The sequence below is a fragment of the Scomber japonicus genome, chromosome 9, assembly GCF_027409825.1.
Source record: "Scomber japonicus isolate fScoJap1 chromosome 9, fScoJap1.pri, whole genome shotgun sequence".
Classification (NCBI taxonomy): domain Eukaryota; kingdom Metazoa; phylum Chordata; class Actinopteri; order Scombriformes; family Scombridae; genus Scomber; species Scomber japonicus.
The window spans coordinates 17,600,090-17,611,013 of NC_070586.1; the positions used below are offsets into that span (position 1 = coordinate 17,600,090).

Below are 10,924 nucleotides of genomic sequence, written 5' to 3' on the forward strand. Positions count from 1 at the left end.
CAGAACATTTCTCAGCGAGCAGATTTCTGTCAACATTTATAAAGGTTAAAGCTCTTTGTAGTGCCCTGCTTGTGTTACCTCCTCCTCTCCACCTTCATCATTTCATCTCCAACTGCTTACTCTCCATCTCTATCCATTAGTAGTCTTATCCCTTATTACATATCCATCCTTTTACAATTTTTGTCATACCTTGAATTCTTAACTTTCTATTATTTATTTGTTTTGTTTTTTATACTACTTGTTTTATTTATTGAAAAGGGCAGAAAAATTTCAATGTTACATTGTGGTGGCCTTATGATCCCCTTGAAACCAACTGTAGGAGACCTTTTTAGGCCTAGGTAATGGAGAAGGTCCAACTATGACCCATTTAAAATGGAAAAGCTGGATCACAGATTCCGAAAGAAGACGACACAGACAAGGAGATAGAATTTCAACAAGCCCACTCTACCACAAAGAACCTAGATTATCAGAAAGAACCAGTAATACTTATTGACTACACCAGTGTGATGTCTCCAATACCTGAGATGCCAACCACAACAAAAGATCCATGAAAGAGAAAGTTACAAAGATTTTGTATCGATCGTGTTGATAATTGTTTTACAAATATATGGTGATAATCTAAATATACAAATTGAAATGATTGCTCTTAATGTGAAAAATGATTACTGTGTAATGATAAAATGTGGAACTGTGGAAGGTACCAGAAAGATCAAGTGGACACAGATGGCTTAAAAAAGAAAAAGGTACCCAAGTACCTAAATTGAAATAGGTTGTTTCATTAAGCAAATCAGTGCAACTGCTGAACATGTGAGTATCAAAATAGGGTCACGTAGACACTTGAATGCGGTTGAATCCTAATCAATCATCAACCCATCCTCAACTCTGCCTAGCCTCTCTGGTGTTAAATAAATGATTTAATGTTTTGTTCACATAATGTGGCAATCATGATGTAATTATAAATGATAATGAAGGATGTCCACAGAGAAAGACCAAAAAGAAAATACAAACCCAGCACTTAAGAAGCACACATTCTTTAACCTCCTGTGATGCTGCAGCACTTCAATCAAGAATGATAACGAACCCTAAAAAGCCAACCCTGAAGGCTGTAAGGTCTTTAACAATGGGTTTGTGCTAGCAGGCATTGATCCTCCTCGAACCTCTATCATCAGCAGCAGCTGATGAAAATTATTTGTTTTCTTGAAGCCATCACTCTTTCAGCTCCTAGTTACCTCTCTAGATTGGTACTGGTTTCAGCTGATCACCACCTTGGCCACCATTGTTTCTTAACTTCACAGTATTGAGATCAAGAATGTCCACTACTTCCTCTTGCTTCTCATATATAGGCTATATATATTTCCCTTGCTTTTAGCCACACCTTCTGACCAACAGAGAGAAGATAGTCTGAGGCAGAGTTTAGGGCTGTACCAGTCTTCTTCCTCTCTATCTCTGTGGTTCTGTCAAGGATGGCATTCTTGAAGTGAGTACCGTTATCAGTTCTGAGCTCTGTAGACACCCACAGTGCACTACGGCTTTGCTCCAGGAGGGAAAGCACACTGCTGACCTTAGATCGTCATACTGGTTTGATCAACACATAGCCAGACATGGAATCTACCATTATGTAGCATTCTCCTTTTTCTTCCTGTCACTCCCATGGACCATATATCAAAGCTGACAGACACCCATGGGATGATGCTTTTGATGGTTTGGCATCCTTTCCTGCCAGTATGATATTGCTCACATACGCAGCAGTTTCTCGGGACTCATCTGATGCGTTTCCGCACGTCAGCATCCAAAACTACAGCATACTAGTGTGATGCACATCCTGTCCCTTCTATATTTTTCTGAAATGATATCTATTCTATTGCAAATGAATTTAAATGTATTTTTCTCCACATATGACTGCCCATTCCCATTAAACTGGCATTATGATCTATTATGGCATTTTGAAAACACTCTTCCTTTGAAAAGTGCGAGTTTTTCTTTGTAATTTAAATTTCAAAGCGGCTGACACATGATTGTCAACTTGTCTGCCTCTCAGATATTGCCAAAGTACTTATACTTGGCAGCAATGTCAAAAGCCCAGCTTTTTGTCACCTCAAGTGCTCTCCTATGATTTTTTTTGTTTTTAAAATCAATATACCACATTATTAAAGTGTTGTCATTGATGGGCTTTTACAGTTTCTATTGTCAAACAGCACAGGTATAATAGTGAATTGATTGAGGGTGTCGTTGTAGGAGTCCACATGTCATTGTTTTTTAGTTAGCTTGTAGCTTGCAAGACCATCAATCAAAACATATTTTTATACCTGTGCACCAGAAAATGGGATCACACCCATTTTGCATATTCAGCTTTATTAGAAGGCAGAAAAAAGATGAGGAGGAAAACGTTAAATGTTGATCTGCAGCACGAATTGTATTTATTGACCGTCATGGTTGGTCAATAAACCATGGACGCTCTATTGGTTCACCCCCCTGGCAGCCTCCCAGTACCTTGCTGTTACCTTGAATCATCTGACTGTTTATTAGCTCCCTCCTTAAAAATAGTTTTTGTTGATTTGAAGAGAGTAGTTGTTTTTCTCATAAATGTACATTTCACTAAATATTTGACAGTCATATGTTACAAGTAGAATTGTTAATGATTTCACAGGATGTGGTGGTAAGATAAAGCTAATATAGGATGTAGTCATCAGTTATTATAACACCCAAGTCTGACGTGGAGTGTCTGGGTATGTTTAAGTGTCAAGGTGTGGTTAGATTAATAAAGTACAGCAGCTTGGCAGCAGTACATTGACACATTTTGCTCTGATTAGCCAACAATGCAGTCTATAAAATTACTTTTGGGCTGTGATAAAATTACACCGCCTAGCCAAAAAAAATGTCGCCACCAAAAAAAAAAGGTCACACACTCTAATATTTCATTGGACCGCCTTTTGCTTTGATTACGGCACGCATTCACTGTAGCATTGTATCGATAAACTTCTGTAATGTCAGAAGATTTATTTCCATCCAGTGTTTTTTTTTGCATTCATTTTTCACCACGATGATGGGAGAGTCGAACCACTGCACAAAGCCTTCTCCAGAACATCTCAAAGATTCTCAGTGGGGTGAAGGTCTGGACTCTGTGGTGGCCAATCCATGTGTGAAAATGATGTCTCATGCTCCCTGAACCACTCTTTCACTATTTAAGCCCAATGAATCCTGGCATTGTCATCTTGGAATATGCCTATGCATGCCCGTATTAAACATAGCCCTGAGTTCTACTGTTGTTTTTCTACGATTTGATTTCACCAAACGTTTAAAATATTCCAAGATAACAATGCCATGATTCATCGGGCTTAAATTGTGAAAGAGTGGTTCAGGGAGCATGAGACATCATTTTTACACATGGATTGACCACCTCAGAGTCCAGACCTTCACCCCACTGAGAATCTTTGGGATGTGCTGGAGAAGGCTTTGTGCAGTGGTTCGACTCTCCCATCATCAATACGATAAGATCTTGGTAAAAAATTAATGCAACACTGGACGGAAATAAATCTTGTGACATTGCAGAAGCTTCGAAACAATGCTACAGTGAATGCGTGCTGTATGCGGTCCAACGAAAAATTACAGTGTGTGACCTTTTTTTTTTTTTGGGCCAGGCAGTGTATTATTGTGGTGATCACCATATGATATGTCATAATTTCCTGCTGTAGAAAATGAGGTGGCAAACAATGCCTTTTAATAAGCCTGGTTATCCTAAGTGTATTATCTGCTGATTGCTTTCTTTCTATGATTAAAATCTCTGCTCCAAATTGTTTCCAAAATGAGAGCAGAAACTGGGACTTGAAATCCTGCAAAAATATTATTTTCCTCCCCTACAGACACATACAGATGCTGACGTAAACAGTATCCTCTCACTAACACAGCATTCACTGTGGCTTGCAATAGCCAGGAGGGGTGGTAATTCAAGTGCTGTCCTAAATAGTGTTGCTATGATTTGAGACCCAGGGTGGTAGGGAACCTGTTACCTCAGGCAGTGTTTCGACTGCGTCTCTGTAGGGTGGGACCATTTTCTACACATTGCCATTTCTATTTACTTAACCACAGTTCTTGTGTTGACACGCATGCTCGCTTGCAGTCATAGGAATGATGGATTGTGATTGTTTTTTTCATGTGTGCAGTGAGTCAATCACATCACCTCAATGGCTGTGGTGTTTGCACTGCTGCCATGACGTAGGTATAAACACTAAATATCTTACTGTTTTCACTTTCCAACAGTTATTTAGGTAAACAGCATTTTCAAAAAATGAGAAAAGGGTAAAAGTGATTAAAAAAAACAGATGAAGCAGAACAGCTCCTGAATTATTCAATCATCATAATGGGCCCAGAAAAGTGTTAACTGTGGCATTTCCAGTAATGACAACAGCTATTATTGCAGCAACCAATTTGAAATTCTTCGATGCTCCCACTGTGAATTTTTTGAAAGAACTCATCTCAATATCTACTCTTTGTAATTGCTGTAAATCATTGTCACGAAACTGGATAAGTTTTTATCTTGAGGGGTAATTTCTAGTCCAATTTTGTGTTATGTTCACATTTGTCTGAAGCATTAAGTTGACTCAATGATGGTGGGTTGTTGCTACACGACATTCAGCCCACTTCTAGACAGACAACACATGAGGGAGACTAACAGCCCCGTTATGACTGACTTGCATCAATCTGGTTAATGATGGTGATGATGTTGAAGGCTTCGAGGAAAGGTGACTCAACAGTGTTTCACCACAAAAACACTTCAACAGTTTTACAGTTTTGTTTTGTTTTATTTTTGTTATTTGTTTGTTCCAGTAGCAAAGTATAGATTTCTGAAACTTTGAATTATATTTTTCCTGAAGATTTTGTCACAAGGGATGTACAGTATGTATGTAATGTATGCCAAAGTATGAGTTTACATTTCATAGCACCTGCCATATCTGCAAGCCAAGTTTCCAACTCTGATCACCACCTCTGGCACATTCTGACAAATTTAATTTAATTTGCTATAATCACACACGACATGTGTCACAATCAGAGATCCATGTCAGTGTCTGTATTATCGATAGATCCTTGTTCCTTATGACATTCCATCTGTCTTGCTATATTGGATTGAGATATCAGCCTCCTGCCCTGTCAGTGTGTGTGTGTGTGTGTGGTTCTAATGAGCTGAGAGTCCTGACAGACTTTGTCTGGGTGTGACTGTGGCTTAGCCCGTCAGTCCCTGCTGAGAGAAGCAACAGGACCCAGCACAGTTGAATGTGTCTTCATAATGTGATTTCTGCATTGTGCACATAAATAAGGATAATAGTATAATTCCAGTTTAATTTTTAATAATAATTGCATGAGTTTTACAATATGAACGTCTGAATAATGTGTCACTTCAGACCAGTGTTATGAAGCTGCAGTTTGTTGTAAACTAATTATATTGTCACACTCAATTTGAGACAAAAACTTTGTCTAATCCACAGCAAGCTAAGTCCATTCGCTATCATCCAACAATTTAATGGTGAAAGTCTTAATTACTTGCTGTAGGTTTTTAAGATTCGTGTTGGAATTCAAAGCTGTATACTTATTTAGATTATAAATCAATTTACTAAGCTTCATGTATTGATGCGTCTCTTAATTTATTAGTTAGTTATAATATCCTTGCTCAAATTTACATTTATTTTTTTTTCATACAAATTTCAGACTGCTACTGTGTCAACTTTGGAAACTTGGATACATCCACAAAACAATCACTCTAAAAGTAATATCCAAAAAGAAATATTCTAAAATAAGTGAAAGTTTAGGAATTTGCTTGCTGCCCTCTACTGTCTCATGTAGTGTGATTATGAAATTGCATCTGACACACAGATCATGTTAATGTTGAAAACTAAACCCAATCTTTCACCAACCAGTGATAATATAGGTAATGACAGAGAACCAGCTGCTAATTACAGTGCTGATGATCAGTCAACATTCACTAAATGCATAATGGGAATCCAAGCAAGAAAAGAAGTTTAGTGTTAGTCTTAACAGATTAGACACTCTGGACAGAACAAACTGTCAGGCGAATGTTGTAAACATGGCTCATAAAATATAATAATTATTTTGGTTCATAAAAGAAGGCTTTAAAACAGTAATAACAGGTCTGTTGCCTGAAGGTACTCTACAAGCATTAGTGTATGAATTGATTTTTTTTTCATTGCTTCTTTTCAGAAAACGGAACAGTATTTAGTTTTTTAAATCTCCATCATGACTGGTATTTTTCCCTTATTTTCCCTTGTAATGACCGGTTCTTCACAGTACTTTACAGAAAGTTTCCACCTTCCAGTCTGGTCTTCAGGACAGACAACTTTGGGCATATACAGTATTTCATTAGACTCTGAGATGTTCAAATCTGCAGGGCCCTAATTTGTGAATCATTCAGACTCTGTGTTGTGCCTAAACCATGTGTAAGCTTATCTGTGACCATACAATCAGGTTAATGGACAATGGATATAGAAGTGTCATCATGCCTAAAGAGATTCCCAAAACACATACAACTGAAAAATACTATTTTAGCCATGTCACCATAATTTATAGATGGTTGTTGTCAACTATGGTACAGTACCTGAACACATGCTTGACACTTTTAAATGTTTTTTTTTGTTTTGGCATCAAAACACACATTTTTCTTCCATTATTGTTAAAAAAAGGATGTTCTTTCATGTTTCAACTGTTAAAAGTATTGCAGCAATTAAAAACTAATTGCACACTACTTTTCAGCCTCTGAGAGTGCCACAGTCAGGGATGGTGCTCTTCAGCTATTTGTAATCTATGGATGACACTGAAATAGTACCCTTCTCCCTCTTGACATTGATTTTTTTAAAGAGAGGTTTGCCAACACTCTGCATCCTTGTTTGTGACCCCGGGCATGGCCAATCACAGGGTTCAAATTCATCTATTAAAAGAAGTACTCATTCAAACCATTCTGTCTTTCAGTCTTAATGAACCACCCCCATCTCTTTCTCTGTAAACATTGTATCCTTTTTCTTTCCCTCCCACCCTCTCTTTTCCCCTGCTTCTTTTCACCAGGCGGTGTTTGATGTGGATAAGACTAAAGGCCTGACTCTGATAGAGGTTTGGGAGGGAGTCACTCCTGAGGATATCAAGGCATGCACTGGCACAGATTTTGAGGTGAGTAACATAACAGTGTAACTACCAGTGTTATATTTTTGTTGTTGGCATCAAGGATCATAACCATGTGTTATGTTCCATTTGGTGTCTTCTAGGTGTCCCCCAACCTGAGAGCCATGCAGCAAATCTAGAAAGGCATTTAATGGATATGAGAAGTGTCTGTCTTTTTCTTTTTTGTGTGTGTCATTTCGTATATGTCTGATAAGCAGCCTTTAATGTAGTAGCGTGAGACCGGTAAAATAAGCTTACAAAACGCAAATGTTCAGGTTCAGCAAGCAGTCAGAAGGATTCAGTCATCACTAATATTAACTGAATGCAATTTACAACACGCATAGTTATTTTTTGTGATCTGATCTGACAATCAGGGAACATCACACTGTTGCCTATTACACCACTAAGTCATTGATTTTCTCTTCCCTGTAGCTACTACCAAATAATTCTTCAGAAAATAACATCAAGGATTATTCTCTATAATAAATGCAACTTTACTAGTACTATGAACATAAATAAAAAAAAATAAGAAATACTGTGTCTTCCGAATCATAGTTACTGAAAGATGAAGTTATTGTACTAAGGTAAAGGAAGTTAAGAAGAAAAGTTATGAATTTTGAAGACAAATATGTGCTGTAGGTCAAGTGATTTCTCATTTAGCACAGAAGGAAATGTGTTTGAAGTTATGTGACCTTGTTCTACACCAGGTAACAAATAGTACTTTTGTGTTGATATTTATTTGGAAAAGTAAGGGAAATGTAGTTAAAATGTCAGAAACATGTTTGTAATAATCAGTTCTGCCACAATGACTGTTTGATGAATTGCCTTTCTTCTCTCAGCCACAGAAATTTCAGTTGGAAGGAATATCGTACATTTCAGAAAATATGAAGCCTTAACATTTTTTATTCTGAATTTAGCAGTTCCCATGCCTTTGTACATACAATAAAATACAACCTTGTGTACTGAGTGGAAGAAGCAGAATTGTATTGTTTTTTTGTGGTGTTTTGTCTAAATCTTTCTGCATAAAAAGAACCTTTTAAAAAAAAGTGCTTGTTCTTTTGTGTTTTCAGATTAGTCAGCTCATCAAATCACATGCTGATTAAAAGCAGATTACTGCTTTGAGGGTGATTGCCTCTGACACTGTACAGGTTAGAGCATTTTATATATGGATGGTGGGCTTGCATTGACATTCTTGATGGGATGTCTCCACTCAAGTAGAGAGACCGTGCCATTACCTGGGGGGTGTTACATAACTGGAGAACTCAGCTAGTGGGCTCTTGGGTTCAAGAAGATCAACTAGGTTAGATCATTAAGCAGAAAAATGGAAGAAAGTGACAGGGGCTATTGCCAATGGCTATTAATGTTAATCCAGCACATCCTCTCATGAGCCAAACTAGAGTGGTACCCTACAAGCCCACATATTGTAACCTAGTTCTCATACTTGCGCTGGAACACAGGGAAGCAAGGAATTTGAGAAACGTGGCAGGCTTTCACTTGTACAAATGGGTTTGAACTTAAGTAGCAAATGAAAACATTTAAACATGAGTAAATGCTTTAATTTTTTGAATATGTATATGAAGTGATATTTATTGAACATTGTGGCTATGTTTTATATGCAGGGTAGTTGCAAACTACCTGGAATAGTGGTAGAAAACTAACAGCTATTTTAACTTGTGAGGGAGGCTTTCACAAAATATACATGATGTAATTTTCATGGTATGCATAATGTTCCTTTAATTGTTTTTTTCAACACTGATCATTTATAGATGTTAAATCTAACAAGGAATATTGGTAATCAATGATGATGAACCATAGTGATATTCTGGGAAATACATAATTTGATAGTAATCTTAATGTATTTTTAGGACATGACAGTGAGAGTGGCTTCTGATAATCCAGAGTAGTTATGTAAATATTGACAACATTGATCTTGTGAGTCTACAACGGTTTACAGTTTTCCACAATTGCTAAGACACATTTCTTAAAGCCTTCCACCCTCTTCTCAGAACTGCAAACACAAAATCCAATTTTCAAACTACATTCTCAAAACCTCTGTCTCTCCCTGCAAAATCCATCACCTCAAAACAGATTTATCTGTGCTCAAAATCAAACAAGTTTTCAGACCATACACAGCCAGTCCAAATAAAAACACTACTGAGCATTTGTTACAGATATCAAAACATGGAAAACAGGGTTCAGGGCATGTAGCTCCAGAATATATATTTTTTCAGAACAAATATACACAACTTTGTAAATCATAACAGATTAGATATAGCTTACTTTAAGTACTGGAAGCAATACAGTTGAATGTCTGTGGATTCAGCACCCGCATACAGTAAAACTAAAGGACTGAAAAAGAACAAAATGTAAATGAAAAGCACATTACCCCATGTGTGCCATATCCAGCCTTATCAAAACTCAACACCTATGTCACCACAGGCCAATTCCATGACCTGCAGGAGATTTTCCCTGGTATAGGGTTTTCAGGTCAGACCTTCCACCACCATGCAGAGAAAAGCTCTTCTATTTGGATTAAGGAGAGGGGAGTATGGTGGAGGGCAAACATTTATTTATTTCTGGTTGATATTGAGCTACTCCCCCATCAGGACACTATGGTGAAAACTGACATTCCAAATTACGACATAGATAGGATGCTCTGCTTGCTCATGATCCTGCTGCTCACATTCATACACGAAATCCCGAAGACCACCCACAATAGTGAAAGACCCTATGATTACGTATGATTGCACAAAGTGTCACATTGCCACCATTGACCCTGTCTGAGATACATTCAAACCACAACCCTGATACAGTACGTTGAACGATGCAGTCAATGGTGGAAAGGCTGACATTGTCGATTCCTTCTAAATTTGCATTGTGTCTTGCAATTCTATGAAAAGGGAATGCGCAGTTATAAAAAATATATATACATGAAGTAAAAACAGCAATGGACCCCTTCACCCCCGGACTCTCCACTCTCCTCATTGGCAAAGTGATGTCCTGAAACGTGTGTACAGTAAACTTTCAATGACCAAAATAATTGTTTACTGTACCAGATTGAGTTGTATTCTTTGTCCTGCTTCCCTCATTGTCATTCCACGAACAAGCACATAAGACATTTGCTTAAATGATGTAGCTGCTTAAGTTAACGTCCTTGGTCTTGCTCTTCCTTGTCTCTCTCCTCTATCTCTCAGATTGCTTTCATCCATTGCTGGTATCAACCATAGAGTATCAACCTTCAAGTCACCCGTGCTGCCTTCTCTCTTAAATGGCTTGTATTGGTTTCATCGCATCATTACCAACGTGTGAACAATTTAGAAGTGTCATGTATAAGCCACGACATCTGTGCTGTAATTGTGTTTAGCTTCTGCCACCTGTGGTTCCCACTGTGTATCACCAGCACATCACAATGAAAAATGTGTTTTAGCAACTGAGACTGTTAAGAGTTTTTCAAAAAGAGCAAATGGGCTCTGCAAATTGTGTCTAACTAGTATAAATAGTGTAGATTGAATAGATTGATTAGTTCAACAAATGACCACTGGGAATTTTGTTCAAATAATGGGATTTAGCGTTTTATCAATTCACTAAAAATGTAATATGATCAACCCTTCCTCTCATGTTACTTCTCCTTCAACATGGATACAGAAAAGAAAGAAAAACCTCAGTAGTTACCTGGTTTACATTTGTCATGGATCCATGTTTGTGAAGGTCTGCATATGGGGAAAGGTCTATATAATGCTCAGCCAAACACTAAAATAGGCCT

The 10,924-nt window shown here is 37.7% G+C and overlaps 1 protein-coding gene across 1 annotated transcript in view; it reads left to right on the forward strand.

The window, feature by feature from the left end:
• oxct1a (3-oxoacid CoA transferase 1a) overlaps window positions 1-8,136 on the forward strand; it is a 53,045-nt gene extending 44,909 nt beyond the window's left edge. The window contains exons 16-17 of the mRNA XM_053325206.1: window positions 7,069-7,170; window positions 7,266-8,136. Coding sequence (XP_053181181.1) covers window positions 7,069-7,170; window positions 7,266-7,301 — 138 coding nt within the window. The 3' untranslated portion in view covers window positions 7,302-8,136. The remainder of the gene's footprint in view (window positions 1-7,068; window positions 7,171-7,265) is intronic.
• The last annotated feature ends 2,788 nt before the right edge of the window (window positions 8,137-10,924 follow it).